The sequence below is a fragment of the Conger conger genome, chromosome 2, assembly GCF_963514075.1.
Source record: "Conger conger chromosome 2, fConCon1.1, whole genome shotgun sequence".
Taxonomy (NCBI): domain Eukaryota; kingdom Metazoa; phylum Chordata; class Actinopteri; order Anguilliformes; family Congridae; genus Conger; species Conger conger.
The window spans coordinates 23,691,949-23,718,179 of record NC_083761.1 but is presented as its reverse complement, the minus strand read 5'-3'; the positions used below and the strand labels follow the sequence as shown (position 1 = coordinate 23,718,179).

Below are 26,231 nucleotides of genomic sequence, written 5' to 3'. Positions count from 1 at the left end.
TCCAGGACCCTCCCTTTACCTGGGAGTGAGGTCTGAAGACAGTTTGGCCAACCAGTAGCACAAATTACCTGGGAGAAAAGAAAACCAGGGCTAGATTTGCATTCGAGGGCCAGAGTTGATGATCCCTGGTATATAAGTTAGTGAACTGACATTACAAGTTTGATTGACGTGTGGCTGTATGTTGCATATGTGAGCAATTTATTTAACCTGAATTAGTTCACTTACCATGCAGCTGTATGAATGAAACCTATGTTCAAATTGTCATGTGTAAGCATGTCTGCTAAATGCAATGAGAGAATTACATTGTGGTTAATTTGATATCACCACTAGATGGAAACAGAGAACCAGGAAGGTTAGTGTCAGTAAGGCTGAGAAGGGAAGGTGTGCTTGCGTCAGTTGTCAAATATAAGGTACTGTTAATACAGTAGTGCAAACTTCACACAGCATATTCAAAACCCACAGTCAATTTCAATATTGTAAATGCAAACCATAACTTCCTAACCTGTGTCAAAGTGTCCCTGAGCAAGACACCTAACCCCCAAATGCTCCTGATGAGCTGGTCGGTGCCTTGCAAGGCAGCCAATCGGCATTGGTGTGTGAGTGTGTGTATGAATGGGTGAATGAGAAGCATCAATTGTACAGCGCTTTGGATAAAGGCGCTATATAAATGCCAACCATTTACCATTGAACACTCCTAATTGTAGTTATTTTTCTTACATAATCTTCAATGACCAGAGTGAGTCAGGGTCATGGTACAACAGCTCATCCAAAGACATCTTTGCACTGCAATGTCTTCTGATTTTCTGTTTCCTGACCTACCAACCTACAATCCACTACAACAATGATACTTTAGTAAAGCAAAACAGGAGGAAACCAGCCCTCTTTTTATAGATAAAATAATCTAATGCAATGGGTCTCCAAACCCACCTCTGGAGAACCATAGAGTTTACTGGTTTCTGTTTTCAGAAAATCAGCAAGTAATTCAGACCCAAGAAACCAGGCAAGGGAGTAAGTGTGTAGTCAACAGTGTAATCTGATCTACTGGCCAATAACCAATGGCTCTTCAGGCCCACAGATTGTGGTGAGCTGGCTGGAGTGCTTTATTCCATTTTTGGGTTGTGCGGGCCATTGAGATCACACACCAGGCTTCTAATGATATTGTTGTTTCATTTGGCTTGAGATTCGTTTCGGTGGAGTGAGAGAGTAAGACAGAGCCTGAAAGCATGTGTCTCACGCCCTGTTAGGCCTGAGTTGGGGACCTCTGATCTAATGTTTGCCCTTCATAATTAATGCTGACCCACAGAATGCTACACTTTTCCGCACATACCCCCTGCAAGCAGAATGCCACAGTCAGGCTCTAAAGGAGGGTGGGATGCAGAGCCGATGCAATCGTCAAAAGGAAAATCTCGATCTTCATTAATCGCCCGTCTTTTTGTTTGAGAGGTGGGCAGGGAGCACCCCGATCGTTGTGATTTTTGTCACATGATCTTCAGTGACCACAGTGAGTCAGGATCATGGTACACCAGCTCATCCAAATGCATCTTTGCACTACAATGACACCTGATATTCCATTTTAGCCACTGGGAAAATTTTACCCTACACTTTCAGAAAAACTGGTTCTTTGTCTTGTCTCCATAGAAGAACCCTTTCAGTTCTTCATGGAACCCTCTACTTCATATCATGTGAAGTGTGAAAGCATACAAAAGACCATTTTGCCTGACAAAGAACCCTTGAACTAGATAGAGTTCTTCTTGGGAATCAAAGGGTTCCTTTTGGAATAATGTTTCTGGAGAGTGTACCGACGCACTAACTGCACTCCAAGCAGCAAGCTCTCCCAGTAATTTTTCCTAATACCGAGGAAGCTTCATCCAATGAGCAGGCGGGGCACTGGGAATTGTGTCTGCTGAAAACCTGATGTTTAATCATAATGGTTCCTGCCAAGAAACCGTTAAGCATGTCGAAATGAAATTACCGTGGCGTGGAAAATGGTAAACAAGCTAAGCTTCCTGGGGGAGAGCAGTCCCTCGGCTGCGTCTACGACAAAAAGGAAAGCTGTGCAAAGTTAGTGTGATTCTGCAGTCCCCCGTAACACGACTGCAAACCGATCTGTGTCGTAACCGTGGATGTTCCTGCCAAGCGGTGAGTCAGCAGGGACTATAATGTTGCAATGGAGTCAGAAAAGCTTCCCCCAGCATGCCCCGGTCCCTGATTGACAACGGTGTGCTGGGACTAAGACAGAATGCCCTTCAAACCATCAGCCTTTTCAAACGTGCGCTGACTCAGGGGCTGGTCCTGCTCAGACACTGGACTCCAGTCAGTAGATGCACCCCAAGGTCTGACAGTGGCTTAACAACTTAAGTAGTGTGCGCTGTGAGCTAGATTCGCCTGAGGTATATGTGTCGTCCAACCATATTTTTATTTTAAAATTTTATTTTATGCTAAGTTTATTAGCTAGCCGGTTGTTGAGCTAACATTGCCGATATTCAGATGTTTGCCCTGCAGTTCCACAAACAGGCAGGGAGGGTTATGAGTGACACTTCTGGTCAGCCAGATGAGTGCTTTCCTGTCTGCTTGTGCTTAATGTTTGCAAACTGTACTGTTCCAACATACTAACAGCGCAGCTTACCTTGCTGAAAAAAACAGCTCAAGCTAGGTTTTGAAACAGCTGGTTAAACAGCTACCAGCTCATTTACCAGCTTATACCCAGCAAGACCATATCTGGATTTTACAGCAGGATAGCGGTGAACTGAAACTAAAGAGGAAGAGGGGATAGAGCTTGTCTGCACTCTCAAATTAATTGATGGGCGATTAAATACATTAAATACAGTTGGACATTCCAAACTGTAATACAAATTTGAGAAAAAGTTACTTCATATATTGACTATGATTGATTCAGTTATTGAAGTTTCAAATGCCCGGACACTACAAAATTACATTATGATAGTTCAATATTTGGCAAGGCTTGACTTCCAAGTTTGTACCTTGTGAAATGCGCTAATATTAGATTTCTACTGTGGCCTGGTAGGGGGCATTTTTTATAGAAGCATTTGTATAGTGATTGTGTTAGCAGCCATAGTGTTCAGGAGGGGTATGATATGATATATAATATGGCATCAATGTTATAATATAGTATGTGTTTGTTGGGTGCCTATTCAATTGTACCAGTGTAATAATATGCGCTTATGAACTTTAAAAGGTCCAAGAAACTGAAATCTATTCATTCTTTGCTGATTTGTTGTATTAATACTTTTTTTCCATTCACAAATGGCCCAGAAATATGTTGAATGATTAGTGCAAAGAAAATGTCAAAAAGCCTGTGTCAAGTTTGACTTGCTTTCCCTTTGGCTTAACTACAGGTTTTCAGTTTGTGGAGTTGTCTGGGGGCAATCTATGTCACTAGGCCTTTCTACTCGAAATATGACAATTATGCTCTTGCCACATTTGTGCAGGCAAAGCACGTAGGAAATGCCTATGTGTTGCGTGTTCTGTGGATGCAAGAAAAGCTTTTATTTTCTTCGTCTTTTTTTAAACAGAGACCCGCGAGGAATGGGTGTAATTTCTGTAGGCCCTTGGGAATGGCAACATAGCAATAAGCCCTGCGGCTAGGATTTGTAGTGCCCGTTTTCACTAGGAGGACTAAATGAATTATTGACAGAAGCAATGTGGCTTTGCTAACAAGCTAGCGATGGAGAATGGTGTAGTAGGATACCAGCTCTCTCTTCACCTCCTCTTCTGTTTTTTACAGAAAGGATGTGTGATGAATTGGTAAGAAGGCCTATTGTTAGCCGGCGTTAATTAAATATCTTTGAAGCTTACATATGGCCAAATAAAAAATCTTTAAATTTATTTGGCTGTAGCGTCCAGAGTTTGAGAGTGCTCTCGAGTGTTCGTGTACAGTAGCACAGTGTTGCAACATTATTACACATTGAATGATCTGTGTCAGGTTAAACTAAGATATTTTGGATAGCTTAAAAGGGGTATCTGAACAAGAAGAACAGCCTATCCTATGTGCAAAAGATGCTGACAAAGGAATAACATGCTTTAACATCTAGATCACCATCCATCCAAGCATGCCAAAGCAAGTAAAAAAAAGAAAAAGAAAAGCTGGCTAACATTATCTAAATTTAGGGCAGACACAAAACTGTTAAACTCACCCTGGGGCAGTTCACAGCGGAGCAATTCCCTATGCTAGTTTACTATCATTTTTATTCAAGCTGATTTAGCATCACTAAAATACACCTGCTTTTCTGAAAGTAGGCTTCCGTGTTTTCTTTTCAGGACCAAAATATAGTGTGGGAAAATAAAATAAAACGTAAAAGTTAATTTCCCTCCATAGTGTTGCATAATAAATTCCCCTATAGTAATACGAATATTAATGAGTGCAGAATACACACCCACCCTGCCCTGGTCTGCTGAACAGGTAATGGTAATCTAAAAGTGTTTATTAGTGTTTATATAATGGTTATAATTGGGATAAAAGCTTGAAAGACCACAACCAATTGTCACTTCTGGGGAATATAAACACAATTTGAATCCAGACCCTCATAACCCTTACATCTGGTTATGAGATACAGTCCATACTATTATTCTTATAATTGTATACTCTATTTGCTAATAATAATAATACCATATTTGCCGATAGGGAAACATTGTTGAAATGATCCTCATAGTATCCGTATTAGCATTGTATTGTCAAAGTATTAGTGTTGTAATAATCCTGGGTGGCTGTCACAGAGAGAGACAGAGAATCCAAGGGAGAGGGACAGAGAGAGAGAGAGAGCTGTTTCTGTGGCATTAAAGGATGGCCCCGCCCCAATGTGTAATTATTTCCCCAGAATGCCCTGCAGAAACGTGCAGACGCCGATGGACCTCCCACTGAACCCGTGTTCTCATTCCGGTCTCCCTGGGAGTGGTGGTGGGCCGGAACTGTGGAGAACACCCCAACGATTCTCTGCTCCCAGTCCCCCGCAGCAGGGCTCTGCAGACCCAGATCAGAACGTCCCATGGCCCGTTTTTCAAACATATGCTCACAATAATATAGTGACTGTAATAATATCAGTTAAGCTGCCATTTTAAAAGGAGGAGATGGCAACAGCTGTCTTCAGCCAACTATGCAATTTAATACTGCAAATAACAATGAGAAAACTGGGCCTCACATTCAATTTCAAGACGGCACTGGGATATATGTAGGTGCTTAATGTGGTAAATGCATTGATTGCTCATGTAAAGCTGCTTTTGCTTATTTTCATATTTCTCATCCAGATTTGTTTTTAATGCTCCTTGGGACCAGGAGCCATTAAGAAGGCACTATTATTATTATATATGATCCATTGTTTAATTTTATGACCTTCTTCAGTAAACCTTTGATGTAGTCCAGGGGAAAATGAGGACTGGTCAAATAATGAGAGTAGGAACTCAGTATCTCATGGCTGAAAGGCCTCTTAATGTTCTGTGAAAAAATAATCCAATAATTACTTTCATAAAATACCTTTTTTTCAGTGAAGACACTGACGACAGTTTTTTTATACCATAACTGTAAAACATCACCTCAGTTGGACATTTTAATGAAAGAACAATCACCAATCCCACTTTCATTAAACAATCCCTCTATCAGCCCATTAGCTTTAAAAACAGCCGCATCATTCCAAAACGTTTGTAATGTTTCGCCTTATTTTAATCTTATTTTTACACACACACACACACACACACACACTCACACACACACACGTACGCACAGGTACGCATACAGACACACACGAGTGCCAGTACACATACTCTTCCTCTCACATTTCTTCCAAGCTCCAGTTTCAGTAGGCTGCTCTCCCCTCCTTGCCAGACTTCTGTGTGATCTGCATTACAAATGACACTGGAGTGTCTGCTCCTGTGAATATTTATGCTAAGCATCACTCTTGTGAATGTAGCCAGGCTTGCATATTTATACTGGAGGTTGTTAGAGGAAAAGAGGTCCTCAAATTCACAGGAATCCGGTGATTTGGGATCACGCTTTCGAGTGGTCAGCTTGTTATTCAGAACATGTCTGCTTTAAGATTGTACAGTCCCTGATAATGCTATTGTTATCAAATCATTATAATTCTAGCTTACTAAAGCCTGCCAAGGACACAACGTGCACATGTTTGAGAGTCAGTACATGTGTGTGTGTGTGTTTGTGTGTATGTGTGTCTGCGTGTACGTCCACAGCAATTTGCATGCGCCTGTATATTTGTTTCCATGCTGGTGTGACAGTTTTTTGTAGTGTGTATGTGTGGGTGCGCTTGTGTACGTTCACAATTTGCTTTCGTATCTTTGGTTTTTTGGGAGCTCGCATGACAGCTTTTGTGTAGTGTATGCAGGTGTGAGTATTTCAGTGTGGGTATGAGTGTGTCTGTGTGTGCGTGTGTGTTCCAGCACATTTGTGTTTTTCTGCAAACATGGCTCATTGAGCCGTTTTTAAATCTCCACTGAACCACGGCAGCTAGTGTGGGGGTCACAGCTGCTGAGTGGTTGTAGTGGGAATAGCAGACTCACTGCACTGTCCCACTGTCACTGCTGCAAACAGTATGTCTTATTTCTGCCCATATTCAGCTGTTACACATATAGTACAGTATGACATGAAGATGAACAGGGCTGAGAGTCTGCATATTAATCCAGTACTCATTTCATTTTGCCTATGGGTGAACTATTCAGTTAAGCAAAGAAACTAAAGCAAGGATACTCTGTAATCCTGGGTGGGTTCAGTGCCGACAGAGCTACCCAACCCTGGTCACGGAGAGCCACAATGCCTGCAATGCTACTCAACCCTGGTCCTGCAAGTCATAATAACTGCAGGAATACTCAACCCTGGTCCTGCCAGTCATAATGCCTGCAGAACTACTCAACCCTGGTCATGGAGAGCCATAACACCTGCAGGGATACTCAACCTGGGTCCTGATGAGCCATAATGCCTGCAAGGCTACTCAACTCTGGTCCTGCAAGTCATAAGTCCTGCAGGGCTACTCAACCTTGGTCCTGTGGAGCCAAAATGCCTGCAGGGCTACTTAACCCTGGTCCTGGAGAGCTCCAGCACCTGCAGGCACTTCAGAGCCTGATTCAGTTAATCGCCCATCTTGGCTGAATCAGTTCAGCGTGGGCAGCTTACTTTAGTGGACTGCGGTTCTCTGGGCCTTGAGTTCCAAAAGGCTCTTAGCAGCATCCTGCTATTATGTGCTTGTGTAAATGTCAGGGTTTCTCCGTATTTTCACCTCCTAAAACCTTAATAATATATCATAAATGTAATTTTCAGAAAAGCACCCATCCATTGTAGCCACAGTTCATAGTTTCTAGTTTGTACACTACAGTGTTTGACTGAAGAGTTCCTTCCAGTAATGAAGGAGCAGTGACTACAGCTGGCCAGAGCACTTGGAAAAGTTCAGAGGTTAAGAGGACCCAGCTGCTCCCCTGTGCCAGTGAAATACCCAAAGCAAAGAAATGACATTAAAATCTATAGCGGAGACAGAAACTTCACACAGCGAAGGAAGCGCTATGTTTCTTCCCTATTCCCTCTCTCTGTATCTCTCTCTCATTGTTTATTTCACAGTTCTTATTGGCATATCACAGTGTTGCCATAGTAAAGGCAGCAGAAAAATAAGATAAAATACAGAATTATATAGACCCACACACATACAGAAATGCACAAACACACACAGACACACACACGCACACACATGCACACACACAGATATATTTATGGGGCCAAGCACGAATAAAATAAATCCCCAATTATCCACATGGATACTTTTTTCTGATAAATACATTCAGACCCTGCCCATTCCTGCTTGAGATTTTTTATTTAACTATGATTTGTCTATTTTAATTATTTGTCACCAAATGTGACTCATGCAATCTCAGGAGTATCCTGATAATGGTTGTTCAACAGCTTTTTGATATTCCAAACCATTCTCCCATGAAAAGCTAATGAATCTTTTGGACATTTCTGAACACATGACTGAACACAACACAATTCTGTTTCTGTGGATTATGCTGTACCAAGCCATGTTTATTGCATTTCACTCCTGCATGTTGTTCCCAAGAGACTATAATCTTTGTTTTGGACTATTTATTTATTTTTTGATTATGTTCACAATCAAGTTTCTTCACTTTATCTCAACAAGCAATTTCCAGTCATTTTATAAACAATATATATTATTTGCTTTTTAATCACATTTCACTATTTAAATGAGAACCAGACACAGAATGGTTTAGTTGCAACACGCACATACTCAGTACCTAGTTTGTTTTTGCTTTGATTTAGCAGATTTTTTAATTTGATTATTTGTACCTCATTTGCCTGTTTGTTCTTGTGTATATTATAAGTGCTACAACAATATGAATCACAAAAATGTCTAGCCACATGATTCCGCTTCTCACAAAGAATAAATGCACTTTACAATGCACTTTAGCTCATTTTTACCATTTTAAATGAATGAAAAACACTAAAACAACATCTCCTTAATGGTCAGGAACTGTTTTGAATGTATAGTCAAAGCAAAGATGGTTGGTGAAACTTTCTATAAGAAATCCGATAACTTCACTGTTAAATTCAAGGTATTTGTGTATTCATTGTGGAAATTGTTGTAATTCAATACATAATTGCTTTATTGACTTGAAGGTTGTAGAAGTTGTAGAGCACACGGGTCTGAACAAAAAAATATATTAAGGGTGTTGATTGGCCTAATTGGACCCTTGCAGCTTGCAGTTATATTTTTAATTGACTGGGTGGGACATTTCTCACACAATGGTGCTGAACACATTTGATAACCTACTATATGTATGATTGTTTTAGCTATATACTATAGCTACATTTTATATTGACTGAGTCTGTCAGCTCTCAAATGTAAAAATTTTGATATCTCTGCCAAATCAAAACCACCATCCATCTCAATGCCATTCCATAGGTGAAGTACAATCGCCTTGGGCTCACCAAATAGTGATTTGTTGGACTATTACTATATTGTGGACACCCCCTGCAAATAAGCATTAAAAATTTTTTTTTTTTCAATTTTCTTGACTTTAGTTACTGATCTAACATAGCCATTCTAGCTAATTCAATGTATGGTGCTTAACGTGTTTTGGATGCGTATTGATAGCCAACTAGCTGGATGTAGCATTTTTTTATGTGCATAGTGTGATTGGGTGGGTTATTTCTCACACTATGGTGCTGTACTCAATATACAAACTGCATATGATTAAATATTTGATACCCTACTATATGTATGCTCTTGTTAATATATAATATATCATGTAACATAACAAAAACAATAATTAATTACATCTCTGATGTAAAATTTAAGGGAATTAATTAAAAAAATGATAAATGTATCAGCCATAATGCTAACATCAGCCTGCTCTCCATACGTCCTTAAGACATTGTAACAACATCTGCTCTACCATCTAAAATATATACTGTAATACAGAATCTATCTAATCACAATAGTTAAACAATTGTATCATACATTCTCTGAGCACTTAATTTGGCACACCTGTATACCTACTTATTTATGCAATTATCTAATCAGCCAAACGTGTGGCAGCAGTGCAATGCATAAAATCATGCAGATATGGGTCAAGAGTTCAGTTAATGTTCACATCAACCATCAGAATGGGACAAAATGTTGATCTAAGTGACTTTGATCATGGAATGATTGTTGGTGCCAGACAGGGTGGTTTGAGTATCTCAGAAACTGCTGATCCGGGATTTTCGCACACAAAATTATTTTCTTTTTTTGCAGAGAATGGCATGAAAAACAAAATACATCCAATGAACAGCAGTTCTGTGGGCAAAATGGCTTGTTAATGAGAGAGGTCAGAGGAGAAGGGCCAGACAGGTCAAAGCTGACAGGAAGGTGACAGGAATGCAAATAACCACATTACAAGAGTGGTATGCAGAAAAGCAACTCAATGAATACACAATGTATCAAACCTCTAAATGGACAGGCTACAGCAGCAGAACATCAAAAAGTAAAAAAAAAAATATGATAAATACCTAATGAAGTGCTCAGTGAGTGTACGTACCCACACAGTTTGTGGACAAACTGCTGAAAGAGCAGATATGTGGTCCCAAATATACTGCAGAAAGCACCTACTCTAAGAAAGAATTAGGCTCGCTGAGAGAAGATTTGAATACTAAGAAATCTGCCCAGTGGTGAATGCATGTTGTTTGAAGTACAAAAGACAGTGCTTCAGCAGTGAAGGCTCTGTGCTGATACACCTTGATGAAGGCTGATGAGAGCGTTTGGCTAGTAGCGCAACATTTTTTGTTGTTTTGGCTCTGTACTCCAGCTCATTGAATAGGAGGTTTAAGTATCAGCTTTTAATTATGGCTATTTACGTCTATATCAGGTGAACCATGTAGGAATTGCAGCCCTTTTTATTCATATTCCCTCCATTTTGGGGGACCAAAAGTAATTGGACAACTGGTTGCTCCCCTGTTTCTTGCATCAGTAGTTAATGTACTATCCTGTCCTCTATCTTTGCATTTGACCATCTATCTCCCCAGCTGCTTCTTACATGACCTGCTTCTTACTGTGTCAACATGATGTAAAATCCACATCACTGACTACAGGCCCTAGAAAGCCTCATTTTCGCAAATCTGTGTCGCCAATGGTGAGGAATGACGACTGAAGGCTCTGACAAAAACAAATACATAATACTGCCAGAAGTATCTGTTTCAGGCTCTCTGAGTTGAATACTGAGGTCTAATAAGAAGAAATTTGTGTTTCAGGTTATCCAAGTTGAAGAGTGAGGTTTAATAAGAATAATTGTGTTTTCAGGTTCTCTGAGTTGAAGGGGTTTGATTATAAAAAATGACAGGGTGTAAAGAACAATCTGTGAACAAGATATTTTTGTCAGTCATTAACACCTCTTTTTTATCCTCTTTTCCCTTCCCACCATCCGCTCCTCTACCACCACCACTACCACCCTCAGTCATTCCTCACACTATTTCTTTAGAGATGCCCTGGTTTGCAGGCAGTCCATCTTTCCCCCAACCAAGACACTTTACACTGAAGGTTAATGGATCTGACATCCGCTGTGTAAAGTGCCCTGTCAATATGTACAAACCCATATGTTCTGGTATAGAGTTGACCATTAGAGTGGATAAGCCCTAGCCGAGAGACACACGGTGCACCATTCACACACATACAGAGCAGTTGAGAGACAGAAATTAGAGCAAAAGAGAAGGAATGCGAACGTTCACTTACTGGATGTACAGTTAATCCTGATACAGTCTAGATGGGGAAGAATAGATGACATGTAAATTCATCCTTCAAGGTTACAGCTGCATATATCCATCAAAATACAGAATCCACCACTCTGGGGACAGACACACAGACACCCTGGCTAAAGATGCTCCATCATTCCGGCAAGATGGCATGCCCTGCAGCACTTCCTGTCTCCACTGAAGAGTTCCAGTAAAGAGAGACATCCTAAACTAATCACTTTCCTCATGAAACATTCATTAGCAGTATGGCACGCAATGGAGTGTATGCTTTCAATTGAATAACTGACCATTACACAGATTAACACTGTGCACATACTGAGGCCTCCAATATTGAAAAAAACTGCCACACTGCTCATGAATATTCACGGGCATCTGCCTTAAATCAGAACTCTCCAGCAAGGGGTGGAAACTCTGGCCTCCCAGCCAGGAGCGGGCGATGGCCATCTCGCCGATGATCTGAGCATCTTTGCTGTGGCTCGCTCTCGCGCTCTGGTCCATACACGTGGCAGGTGGAGCTCACCTGTAGACCCCCCACCCACCCCCCATGTAAAGGGAGGGGCAGGGAGGAGTCTGGACCAGGTGTGTGCTGGGACAGAGCGCCAGACGAAAGCCGCAGCCAAGCCCGGCCGCACGGGAAGCCAGCTGGCGGTCTCTGTTCCCACCCGTTAGTCTGGCTAAAAAAGAAAAGCACTCAAAGAGGCATGGTCTCAGTCTGGCCTGTTTCCTCCTACACACAGGTGAGAGAGCTCCGAAAAATTTGTTGTCGTTGAGGGAGGCTCTCCTTCACAGTGGAGTGAGGAACAGGGGCAGGCTGGCCCAGGACACCTTTGGTCATGGGCTGGTCTTGGTCTCTCACAGTAATCCTCCACGGGGCTTGCTGGTCAACACTAATGTAAGCACTGAAACAATTTAGCTGGCAGCAAGCTGCTAATTAAATTCCGTCACAATGAATATACTCCAATTATGGCACGCTTTACCTAATTTTTGTATGGATTTGCTGTATATGGAAGAACAGTATTCTTAAAAAGGTGTATCTGCATTGGGCCAGCAAGAAGCAGGCAGGGCCACCAAGATAAAGCCGTGTGACTGGAGGACAACTGCGAGGAACCTAGTAACCGCTCATATCCAGCTCTCCTTCCCATGCGTCCGCAGCCGGTCTCGTGCCGTCAACCGCAGCAGAAAAGTGGTCGCAAACAGCCAAAGACCATCGCATACTCGCCCTTACAGGGAATGCTGTTCCTTTTTGAAAAGGGGGGTGGGGGGAGTGGGGGCAAGGGGGGTGGGAGGGGGCTGGGTGAATGATTTAGTGGGACTTTCTTTAAAAAAGTGTGTGCTCAGTGTTGTGACCAGTTGAGGTGACTGAGTATACTAATGCAGCTTGGTTGTCATGGGTGCAGTTGCCATGGCACCACACTGGCTTTGCACTTCCAGAGGTTACATAAACACTGTCAAAAGAGCAGGTGTCCATGGGGGTGGGCAGTTTAGCTCGAGTATAAATATGAGGAAGCCGGGAGCTTTCCAACACATTCTAAATGTTCAAATCATTTGTGTGCAGCTATAGATCTAGAACATTTGGATATCTAAATTTAAACATCTCTCAACTGCGTTCTCTCTCAAACTGACCTTCGGTGTATATCAGTCTTTGCCCCGGTAGTATATTGATCTTCGCCCCAGTAAACGATCCCAGTAAACGGTCCCAGTAAACGGTCGCCGATACGCGCAGAGCAGAATGGAGATGTAAGCAGGGCTCCAATATGTGAGCAGAAGGAAGAATAAAGCTCTGCGTATAATTACATCAGGCTGTGAAGTTTATTAAGCCGAAACCCTCAGGCTGGTGGCAGGACAGGATAATCAGTGTGCCACACTGCCACAGACAGCAGGGGCTGATTAAACCAGGGAACTGTGGGAAACGCTAGGGCTGGGATGGGGGTGTGAGAGAGGGAGAGAGATAAATTGCGTGTATGTGTGAGTACGCATGTGCGTCTGAAGGCCGGTGTATGTGCGTTTGAGGGGTAGTGTGCGTGCGTGTGTGTGTGTGTGTGTGTGTGTGTGGGATTAGGACAGGACTCTGAAGCATTCCCTTGGTTGATAAGGGCGTGAGCGTGCTCTATTGGCAGAGAGCGCAGGGCAGCAGGCTCTGGACATTGAAGGTCGACATACATAATATAACAGAAGCATGTGTGTCTGGGTGTATGAGGGGTATGTGTGTGCGCATGTGTAAGAGGGTATAGTATGTTTTTATTTTCGCAAAATGTATGCCAATATTATTTAAAAATATTGATTAGTGCATTGGTATCATCATGTGTGACAATGCAGGAATTAATTAATGAAGTTTGTTAATGAGCTTTATTACTCAGGTGAGAAACAGCACGACATGCTGAGCATATAGCTTTGTGTTCAACCAATTAGTCTTGCACCATTTAATTAGTCCTGTAATGCATAATTTGGCATGTTGTGTATAATCAGGTGGGCACTGCAGATAGAGGCTACCTCGCTTGAGAGTGAGATTAGAAAACAAGTGGAAAACCACTTCCTCTGTAGTTGTAAATACAGCCTACAATAGTAGTCGTAGTTATTTATTTTGGTTCTTATGAACTATTTTTACAGAAGCTATGGCTTATTACACCTACCCAACAGTGTGCAACTAGGCTTTTGTAAATAACCTGGTCTGTTGTGTAGAACTGGACTTGTTGTGTCTGAGGTATAATACTGGCGTGCTGTGGGAGTGGGCGAGGCTGTGGCTGGCGGGCGTGTCCAGACGGAGGTTACCTAGGTTGACAGTGAGTCGGACACGCCCAGCGTCCAGCTCCAGCCGCAGGGTGTCGCCCGATTCCCGCGACGTCGTGGCCATCAGGACCCCGTAAGCCCGCTGGGAACGGAACCGGAGGGACACGTCCTCGGCCTCCGTGTGCATCGCCACCGGCAACTGGATCTTCATGAACTTACTGCCGTCGAAGCTCAAGATGGTAGCATCTATGTAAGGAGAGGGGGGTGGCATTAGAGGAAGAGAGGATTAAGATTCATTCACGTATGCCGCATTGGCTTGATAAGAACATTGGGTAACCCTATATCTTCCAACGCTTTAATCACCTAGTATTTTGAGACCTTTGATGGATGTGTATTGTTTATAGGGCACTACATATACAAAGGTGTGTTTCACACAAAAATATGTATGAAAGAATGCACAACTTAAAAGGTTGTATCTGCTTGGAATCTCAAAGCCACCCACAAAGCAGATAGAAGCTTATAAATCCAAGGTCTCAATTTACTGGATGAATGCAGATCCGTGTGCACTAAAATTATTAGGCAACTACTTTGATTTAAAAAAACAGTGCAATGAAACAAAGTCAGTATGTACCATGAAACAAATGCAAAACAAAATGCGTTTTATAGCCCATTTCATATTGCTTACCTGAAATCAAAATAGTTACGTAATAATTACACATAAGCACCTGGTATTATACCAGGTGCTTATGTGTAATTATTACGTAACTATTTTGGTAATCAACAGGCTGTAAAACAAAACGTTCATTCCATCTCGTTCCCAAAGGAAACAATTTGTTAAAGTAACTTGAATAGTGAAATTATTAGCAACTAATATTATAGATTTATTTTATTGATTGAACACAATTACATTGATTAGCAATTAACAACATATTATTATTGTTGTAATTATTATAATCATTATTATTATTCCATTCATTATCTAATTTCAAGATCGACACAGAACAAATAAAATAAAAATGCTTCTGTGTGAACAGGCCACAGAAATTGAGGAGGTGACCCTATACTTATGGATATTGGCTTTATTTGTGTGTGTATTTTAATGTATATATTATGTCCTCCTCATTAATTCTAAAACATGGGTGTTATATTTTGTTAATTAAAAACTTACTTTTCAATATTTCAAGTGTGTTTGTGTTTGGGGACTGGGGGTGAGGGACTGTCAATGTTACCTGTGTATTTGAATATGTTTGAATGAAGTTCTCGTGTTATGCCAATAATGCTTTGAGAGAGAGAGAAACAACTACAAATTACACATATTTGGGATTAAAAATCAGTTCTATAGGAAGTTTTCATTTGCCAAAATCAGTAATTGAACCAATTGCACTTTATGGCAGTGTGCTGTGGGGTGCACTCACACAAAGTTGCAAAATGGGACAACTACTAATTAATATTAATTAATATTCCTAGCTCAGAGACCTGGCTCCTCTGGTACAGAGAGGACAGACTATAATAAAAATAATTAGTTATTTAGCTGAAGCGTTTATCCACAGCAACTTATATTTGATTATACTAAGCAGGGGACAATCCCAGGAGCAATGCGGGGTTAAGGGCCAGCTCAAGGGCCCAAGAACTGTGCGGATTGTGGCTACACTGGGGCTTAAACCACCAACACTAACACTTCTGGGTCCCAGTCAAGCACCCTAGCCACTAGACAAAACTGTGCTCACACTGCAGCCATGGAGTGGTGGAAACAGAGCTATACTTCCTTGCAGAATATTGAAATTAACAGGACATACAGAAATTTCTACCCATAATTCACAAGAATATGCCGTGAAATTGATACCCTATTTATTAGGAGAACACAAACAATGTATCAGACTAATGGCAAATTACATCACAGTGGCAACATAAGCTGTATTTTGTCATGTCAATAAAGAATTTTGAATTTGAGAGAGAGAGAGATAGAGAGGGAGTAAAGAGAGAGAGACTGGAGAGAGAGAGAGAGAGAGAGAGAGAGAGAGAGAGAGAGAGAGAGAGAGAATGGGACTAGAAAACTCAAGCAGCAATTCACAAGATAAATAAGAAAAGCTGCACTTCCAGTACCCGCATTTGAGAGCTCCCTCCCGCAGAGTGTCAGAGCTTATGATCTGCGGTGTGTGAGATCCATTTTAAAGAGCTCATCAGATCTCATCTCACACCTGTGCCCGTTAATTGGCGGGAGAGAGAGGTTGGAGACTCGTCTGCCAGACGGACCCTGGCTTCCTTTGATGGTGCTTGGCGCGGCTTTGTTGCCAGGGGACGGGCGTGCAGCTGCGTGCAGGACCGCGCGCCCGCTAAGACACCAAGTCTAACCCAGCCCGCCGATCATTAGCCCGGCTATGATTACAGTTTAACTCGCATCACCAGCACTTCACGTGGTTCCCCCGGAAATCCTGCTGAAATGCTCCGTTACTGCGATAGCCACATTGCCAAAGTAGCCACAAAATGTCTTTCTTGTGACTTTCCAAAATCCCTGCCCACGCCAAATAGTCCTGGAGCTCTCATTAGTAAAGCGGAAAAAATTATAAACTATGTGATTAAGAGTTTTTTGGAGTTGAGGCCGACTCTCGACTCCAATCGATGGAATGGATTCTTGGACTGCCATGAAATAACCCCGGTTGTGTAATTGAACATTTATTTAATTATCGAAGCGGTGATCAGAACCAAATTGTAAGGGACATTTGAAACATCATAAATACTTTGGCCCAACTACACAGAATCTAGCTCGCAGATGTACTGCATTCGACTGTTTTCTCGCCTTGGACACATAACAATTAGCTGCTTGACTCACCTGACTCGGTTGAGTTGAAAGCAACTGTCACTGCACTAAAAATGCTTTTCGGTGATGCAACATGCTGACCCGCTTTTCAGTTTTGAGAAAAAAATCTCGCACATTGCCATAGATGCATGTTTCAATTCCATAAGAACACTCGGTCTTCAAATGTCTTCCTAAATTAACTTCAAATTCTTCTTACCACCCGCCACGAGACTGAATGTTTTTTTTGAGCAACTGGTGTGCAACCACACATTTGAATTCAATTTGGATTCAACCAGGCTCCAGCTGTTTGAGTCAGGGAGGGCCAAGTGGCATTTTGGGAGGGGGAATACCATTAAGCATTATCATCAAATAGCAAGCATATATTCAAATATGTAATCCAAATAGCCCAGGGCTCTGTCCCATGTATGAGACCGGAGTAGTTAGTTGACATTTTCAGTTTTACAAAGCAAGCTCACAGTTTAGGCAGACTTGTTAATGGGGCAAAAGAGTCTTTAATTAAGCACAGACGATAATTAATGGCGATGTTTACAATCAACACATATTAAATTCAGTTTGATTACTTGCCATGGTGCACACGATGCAACATTTTTAAGTATTGTACTGGGGCATGCTCCAATTCATGGGAAATTAAAAATAAGATAAGTTAGTTTTGAGGCATCGTTGGTTTATTGTTTTGTCTGTACTGTGCATCTGCTCATCAGATATTTTTGTATATGTCCAATGGATTCTGATATCAAGACTTTCATACCATATGAAAGTCATGTGAAAGGCACTCTTGCTATTTTCAGCAATTAACAAGAGCTGTGTCTCCAAACCCTTATCCCTCAATAATGCCTTGAGCACTCATCACAAGGATGTTTGGTGTGATATCCATCTCCATTTTCACAAATCTGGGATAAAACAGACATACATAGAAGGAGAAGGAGAAAACTTCCCTATCTAGTTTTACATAGTTAAGAGGGGAGTTTTATTGACAGCGAAGAAAGTTGCTCTGTTATCTTGCTAATAATAGGCTCCAAAAAGCATTTTCCGTATTAAGTTTGACACCTTCAGGGAATTTTTTTTTTTTAAAGGCATGTCATTTACTTTTCCCAGTGCAATATTTGCACTAAAGAACACATCTGGTAAATTGTTTTGTTGTTTTTTAAATGTTGGCCTATTGTTATCTTCTTTGAATTATTATTTATTTGTTATTTATATTTTATAACTATAGTTAAATCTGTCGGTATGCAGTGTACCAGCTGGATATTAGCGGTTAGCCGAATACTCAACACAAACGAGTATCCGGTACAAATAATGAGGTGTTTCTCCTTGCATGCATTCCTCTTTTTCCGCCAAAGATACTGATGGTATTTATAAAAAGTAACATTTTGGTCTCATCTGACCATAGGACTCTTCCATTTATAATTTCAATGACATTTAACAAACTCCAGATGCATGGTTTTGTTTCTTGAGCTCAGTAAGGGCATTCTTTGTGCAACCCTTCATAGAATTCAATGAGTTTGTCGATATGGAGGTGGTGTCTTATCGTTGTTTTTGAGACTTGGTGACCCCAAGATGCAAACAATGTCTGCAATTCCTGAACTGTGATTGTTGGGGTCTTTATCGCATCGCTCACTATCTTCCTCACCACCCGTGGGGACAATATCCATTTTATATGTTTTCAATTTTGTTCACTGCTAACATGTTTAAAACATTTTTTTACCCATTACCAGACTTAGGACTGTCAATTACCCTCTGTCTTTTTTGAATTGACAATTCTTTGGCTTTTCCCATGCTGATGGATGACAGATTTTGGGATTTTGAATGCGTGTAATGTCTGTTTTATACCCTGGTGAAACAGGAAGTGATGGCACACTATAGTTCCTTTAGCCTGAGATTAACTTAATTAAGTACAATAATTGTTTGGGGTGATAATAATTGAAATGCCTATGGTTTGCCGAAAAGAGAAATGAGAATAAATGTATTGAAATAAAAGTATATCGTTTCCTATATTTTTGATATAACATAGATTTCTATGTGTGTCGTTTACTAAATACAGATTTTTTTCTAAATTCTGGAGCCCACTGTATGAACATATGCATTTACGACTGTATGTACATTTTCACGTGTGTGTGTTTAGAGTATTTGACCTAAATGTCTCTTGATAATACGCATGGCCGGTTCTGAGTGCGAAATGCACTGGCAGATTTGGAGCATATTTAAAATGCTACATTGTGCTTTGCAGAGCCCTTGCGTGCAACCAGAGCTTGTGCACAGCATGTCAACATGGCTCCTGTCACATTTCATTAGGGAATGCATGTCAACGCAACGGCCAATGGGTTCCCATCCCATCCCCCCCCCCCCCCTCCACCCCACCCCCGTACGAAAGGCTCCAACAAACGACACGCTTCGTGCTCCAGTCGCGGGGATGAGGAAGGCGTCCGGGACGTGGAGGGGGGGGGTGACGCGTCCGCGTGCTTAATTAGGCTTCCTCTCCCGCCGTATGCAGTGTCTGGGTTCTGCCACAGGGAGGTACGGTGGGAACACATGAGCGAACGCTCGACTAATCATTCTGACAGCTTCCCTGAGACTGGTGCCTGCTCCGCCCAGCCAGCGAAGAAGCAATCTGGAGACAGCGGAACGGCTGGATGCGCGCCAGGACGCAGATGTGCTCCTTGGTCACTCCCTTTGGGGAAAACGCAGAACCTCATTTCTTACCGCGGGGGTCTCCACGTGGGCAGACCGATTCGGCCATTTTGGAGAGCAAGGGTTTGAAAGACGTTTTTTTTCCCTGTTTCTAAATTTGGAAGGAAATACTGAAATTAAATGCACATCCATAAACTCGAGTGACAAACTGAAAAAATGAAAAAAGGACGAGCCATTGGGCTTGAAACATTACTTCTTTGGTGTTACTGAATTACATTGAATTGATTGTTTGAGAGCATATACAGCAATGGTCCTCACTCCTGGAGAGCCACAGGTTCTGCTGGCTTTCGTTGTTACTCAGCACTGGAGTTGCACAGCAATTCAGTAGTTAATACAGTTGATTACAAGTTACCTGGTGTCTTGGGTCTGAATTGATAACTGGTCTTCAGGAAAAAAACAAAAACCAGCACACCTGGCTTTCCAGGACTTAGAAATGCATCTCTCATGCTGAAACACACCAAAAAGCAGCAGCCACTGTTGCCCTCCAGGACTGGAGTTTGACACCCCCCCCACCGCTCTAAGATGAAGACTTTAAGATTCTTTGAGAGACCAATTCTGATTCTCTAGGTGAATTTACATTTCTCCAAGTGAATTCATTTCAGAGTGAATACAGAACATTCTGTTTATGTGAATACAAACTATTCTGTCTATGCGAGTCAGAGAACTTCTGTTTCTCTTATCAAACGTATGCTACTTTCTCAGAGTAAAGGCATTCAGTTAGACTACTCAGGTGGTCTGAGTGACAGTATATCAGTTTCTCTGTCTTATCCACTTGTCTACTTCTCCGTGTTGTTTTATTTATTTTTGTCTGAAGATAGGCAGTGAATTATGTCTGGGAAATGTGTCGACTAGGCCTGTGGGACACTGATCCACTGGGATCAGTATTTCAACTTCTCAGAAATATGAAGTGTGTGTGTGTGTGTGTGTGTGTGTGTGTGTGTGAGAGAGAGAGAGGCAGAGAGAGGGGGGGGGCAAGAAAAGTTCATCCCCATTCCAAAATAAGAACCCAAGGTGTAATTTTCCTGGGAAACATGGGCCTATGTACGGGTCAGTGAAACAAAGAGAATGAGATTTAAAAGGAATGAAAACCCTTTCTCTGTGTGAGGCTGAACTGGGTGCTACTTCCATTCGGGCTCTATTTCAAAACGCTCCTCGGCGCCTGCAGTGGAAGGCGGTGGGCTCTGAACAAAGCTCTTGTTACTGTGCTTCAGGAGTCTCAAACGTGCACAACGGAGGGTAAAGACCACTGTGCTCCGGTGGTAAGTGGTGAAATGGTGGGTAGAGTGCAGCATTTTAGTCCCTGCAGTCCCGTTTTAGGCAGCATGTGCCACGTGTGAGGTTTTCGGAGTTTCCTGGTCGGTCAATGCGCAGCCCTCATCAAAAACATGAGCGGAGTGGAGCCAGCTCATTTACTTCCTGGTTTATAAGGGATCGCACTATGGGAAACTCCCTATCCTCTCCTGCAGACCATGAAATGCCTGAAATTAGTTCTGAAAAATGATTATTTGATGGTAATATAATATTTCAAAGGATTTAGCATCCATGCCAACAATAACTCCAATCAGACCTTAGCTCTGCAACACTGTGTCAAGAGAAACAGATCATGGTTCAAGATTTTAACTTGCGTTCACATCTTTACCATGTGCCGAAATCGACCAGCTGTAATCTCATGTTGGGCCTGTAACCTACACTCATGAACTTCTACAGAGCTCATTTGCTTCTCATCTGTGATCTGGACATAATGCTGGCCCTGACATTACTTCATAGCAACAGGTTTACAGAGGTGCTACTGCTTTGATACGTGGATCCCAGCTAGCACAAAATGTTTTCACAATTTAGTGGCGATGTTCCAAAATTGGAAAAACATTCCAGTAACATTGGTAGGACAATTTGCATGAGCTGGGAGGTGGCCAATGTGATCTGAACAATACGCACGCATTCATAATGGCTTAATTGCCCAGATGATTTCTACTGTTTTCAAGGCAGTTCCCGCAATACGCGTGTGATTAATTGCGTGTGTGATTAATTGTGCTGTGAGTAGTTGTGTCTGTGATTAATTATGACAGGGCTTAATTGTGGTTTCCTAAAGGGGGAATGCGGCTTGTGTTCTGCCAGGACAGGCACGCCCCGGATGTGGCTGCCCTGCTGAAAAAAACTCAATCTAGGTCTTGAAACAGCTGGTAGCTGGTTGACCAGTTCAGACTAGTTGCCAGCTCGACATGGTTTGACCAGCTCAAGCTAAATTTTGAAACAGCTGGTAGCTGGTTGACCAGTTCAGACCAGCTCTCAGCTCGACATAGTTTAGCTGGCTGACCAGTTCAGACCGGCTCAAGCTATGGTTTGAAACAGCGCAGACAAGCTACCAGCACTAGCTGGTTGACCAGCTCATACCCAGCTAGACCAGCTTAATACCAACTTTACCAGCTCAATTTTTAAGATGGTCAAGCTGGCATAGCTAGATTCTACAGTAGGGTGTGCATCTCCGCTTCTGTTAGCTACAGCCAAATGTCGATCTTAATCCTAGGTGCACCTGAGCAGGCTGTAGTCCCTCCATGGTGCATGGTGATGATGGAGCGAATAATCCTACATGTCTTTCTCATTATCTTTCTGCATTTTTATTTGCGACCGGTAGAGCCCAGACCTGGGTTCAAATAGTATTTGTTTTGGATTCAAATACTTTTCTGCATTTCACTAAGCTTGCCTGGTGTATTGGAACAAATGAAATCATCGCAAAAGTATAAACCCCACTCATCTGCTCCTCCTTGCAGGCTCAAATGCATCAGGAAAATCAATAGAGCACAGAAAAGTATTTGAGTCCACAACAAATACTATTTGAACCCAGGTCTGGTAGTGTCTGTTGAAAACTGGAGGTTGGCAACAGGACCAGCACTGCTGTGGTTTTGTCTCAACCAGCAGAGGTGAGAAGCACACACATACACACACACACACACACACACACACACACACATTAGCCCTCTTAAACACTCTTCCTCCCACAGTCTGTTGCACACCCTCATTGTTGTCTGGATTCAATCAATATTAGTCCTTCATTCTGACTTACTAACAAATTAAAATGTTACTTTTTTCACAACAAATTTTCCTTTTCATTAATTTTTATGATCAGTGAATGCCACACTGATCTCTCTTGTTCATTGGTGAGTCTTTTTCAATCCCCCAATTCACAGACTCGCACTCTTCCATGTCCCTGCCTCGCTCTCTCACTCTCTTTCTCTTACACACTCATCTGTTTATTTAAGGGCAAATGCAATTCAATCGAACAAGGCTACTATTACTGGATCTTGCCCTATCATTTTTGGAAAACTGCTGGCAAGCATGTATGATTCTTTAAAAAAAAGAATCAACAAGTATTTCATGTAATTTCCAAATAGAAATAGATTCAGGTTTGGGGTTTTATTATTTCTTGGAAAGAGTGTATATTGTTATTTAAAAATTGCTTATTTTCTTTCATTCATGCACATAAGAATGGTGGAAATATTACTGAAGTTGCACCAATCTTTTTTTCTCCACACAATGATATAATCCTAATGCTGTGCGGAGGAGATGTAAACAATGATCCAGATTTTGCATGCTAGGAACTATTAGTACTAAAAGGCAGGTCGGCATATGTTTCCAACTGTCCGACTAAATGCAACACATGGATCCTTTCTCATTTTCATTTTCTATTAACTCTGACTTCCTCTGAGAAAAGAAAACTTGTCATATGATGCCGGATTCATTCATTCAGGAAGTTTTGTTTGATTCGATTGCTCTTTGGTTTTTGACAAACCAAAAAGCTGTTCTGGAAGTTTGTTGTACCTGGATAACGTGTTACTGTTCCCACCTTCCCGTGGTAGTTAAATAAAAAAAAAATATATGAATTGACACTAAACTGACTGATAGACCATCCCTGTAGTGTACATTTGGTTTATTTGGATCTAGTAATACTGCCTCTAATTTGTCTAATATGTTTTAATATTATACTGTACAGGGTAAGAAAATAGTGGCCTTCCATTTTCCTGAAGCAACATACTAAGTCACATTGAGATAAAGGAGTATGATTCAGCTACCAAATACAGGCTGGTAGCACGCTACGTCAAAACACCAATCGCAGCACAGAGCCGCACTTGACGGGGGGAGGCGGACAACAAGCGACCCACCTCTCTCGCAGGAGCGTCCCAGGTAGCCGGTTCCGGAGCAGTCGCAGACGTAGCGGTTCCAACCCTCCCGGCACACGCCAGTGTTTTGGCAGGGGTTGCTGAGGCACTGTTTGGGCGGCTCTTTGGAGCAGGACGGCTTGACCCCCGTGGCCTTCTGGGCCTCGGCCAGGCGCCGGACGTCTTTGCTCTGGCCGTCGACGAAGAGGTCGCGCACGCAGCCCACGTAGCCGTAGTTGAGCAGGGCCGTCCACACCTCGGTGGGGAACACCAGCCCCGCCTTGTCCTCCGGAAGTCCCCCCAGGTACAGGTTGTCATCCAGGTCCAGGATCTCACTCTCGCCCGGCGCCGTGTACGCCGTCCGCACCGTGTTGATGGAGATGGTACCTGAGGGTCACAGCGAGTGAAACCAGTGAGACACCTTCACTGCAAAAAACGGCCGTCTTAAAGGTCTCGTATTGCGGAAAATGAAATTTCCCTCGCTATGCGGATTATACAGGAGCTGACGGTGTTGTAATATCAAAATGCAAAACGTCCCCAAATAAATCAACACAATCCTCACGGAGAAACTGCATTTAAACTACCCGTTTGGACTTCCGTGAAGTTATGACGTCATAAGGGTGCGATCATTCCCTTCAGCATGGCCCACCTTGTAAACGTTACAAATCCACAGACGATGTTCGGTTTTGCTGGTAGCCAGCCTATCAGAACAGATGTTCATTGATATCAATAAGCCTTAAAGACACAGTCACTAAAACAGCCTGTTCTTGGTGAAGCCCATGAGATTTTTTTGGTGAATGAATAGCTCATATAATCTTTTCCTGTTCAATGTTTTAATTATTTCTTGCTCGAGTTACTACGTACATTCATATTTTTTATAGCATAAATTGCTTTCATGTGTGATGTTATACAACAAAAAACAAAAATTCTCTCCAGCACAGATCCAGTAGGTGAATAAAAACAAGTACATTTATAAGATTGCAGCTGGCCTGGGCTTTAACAGTGAGGTACTTAAAATGGCTGAATCCCATTACTCAGAATCCTGGCTCGGCGTTCTTCTGTAGCGTACAGTCTGTGCACAGTAAAAACCGACCAAACAGAAATCTATGCAAATATATCCAGCCACATCAAACATCAGCCAAGTCTCCGTGGAGTCATCCACCGCATTGTAAGTGGTAGGCAAGTGTGCATTAACAGCAAAAAGATACAAATGAGTGCCAATTTTATGGAATAGCAGAATGCGTAGCTAAAAATAGGCACGCATTTTCACGTAGAGTTATGATTGATCATTGCTGCCATGTTGAAGCGCTGTGGACGCGTTTGTGAGTGTGGGGAAGGACTGGGAGTAAGTTTACTGAAAAATAAAAAATAATATACAGTACATGCTGTACAGTACATGCACTCACTGAGCACTTTAGTAGGTGGACCTGTACACCAGCTTGTTAATTCAAATATTTAAACTGCATGCATAAAACTAAATGCATAAAAGCGTGCAGACATGGTCAAGAGGTTTAGTGGGAATTCAGTTCAATGATTGTTGGTGCTAGTGGTTTGAATATCTCAATCTGCTGATATCTCAGAACAAGCCTGTCGGGCACCAACAATCATGCGTACAGGTGTTCCAAATAAAGTGCTCAGTGAGCATATATGATTTCTATATTTTTCCATTTCCATTTTTCCAGCCCCCTCTCCCACAATCACACAGTAGACACACATAGTCTATTTCAACACGGATTACTGTGGATCCAGACAAGGTAATTCAGGTGGGTCCCCGCATCACAGACAGTATGTGAAGCAGATCACACAATCGGAGCGTTGAACCGTGCCTCCCCTGAGACACGGAGCAGGGGGGAAAAGGTACATGTTCTGAGCGGATTCCCTTTCTCTGTGTTTACATAAAAAGACAGAATGAGAGCACATTATTTTTCATGTGCACATATTTCTGTGCCACTTTTGTATGGTCTGTATATCTACGCACACAGTGCACGTTAATGGGGCTTGCTCCACTGAGGTATATGTGAGAGGCATTGGAAAGGTATTACATACACACGCACACGCACATACACACGCACTTACACATGCAGATACACACACACACACGCACAGACACACACACAGGCACACACACACACACACACCAAACCTGGGTCAATTATTTACTTGAAATCCTTTACCCCTTTAGCTCAGTTCCGTGAGGATTATCAAGGAAACATGCCACCAACCAAAATACACATGAAAGACAATTTTTTTTGTTGTTCTTAAAATTGGTGAAGATAGGTGTGTCTTTGAAAAATGTCTTCTGCAGGAATTTTTGTATTTCAAGTAAAGCATTTGACCCAGTTCTAATAAACACAAACAAGCTGAAAATGCTGTGCTCTCCCCAAGGGGCTGGATCTCCACAGCAAACACATGCCGCAGTCAAAGTGTACATGCGAGCACAGAACAAGGGTGGCCTGCTTCTGTCATACTGACAGCCTGTGGGAAACAGACTGTTTGTTTTCATAACATCCACAATACATTTTAACAGAAGAAACAGGAGAAGAAGAAGAAGAAGAAGAAGAAGAAGAAGAAGAAGAAGAAGAAGAAGAAG

General features: G+C 42.1%; 1 protein-coding gene across 21 annotated transcripts in view; it reads right to left on the bottom strand.

Annotated features, from left to right (window-relative positions):
* nrxn1a (neurexin 1a) overlaps positions 1-26,231 on the bottom strand; it is a 274,612-nt gene that overhangs the window by 110,279 nt on the left and 138,102 nt on the right. For all 21 annotated transcript variants that reach the window (XM_061228229.1, XM_061228244.1, XM_061228325.1 and 18 more), the window contains 3 exons: positions 23,645-24,028; positions 14,024-14,227; positions 11,235-11,261 (listed from right to left, as the gene is read on the bottom strand). In XM_061228229.1, coding sequence (XP_061084213.1) covers positions 11,235-11,261; positions 14,024-14,227; positions 23,645-24,028 — 615 coding nt within the window. The remainder of the gene's footprint in view (positions 1-11,234; positions 11,262-14,023; positions 14,228-23,644; positions 24,029-26,231) is intronic.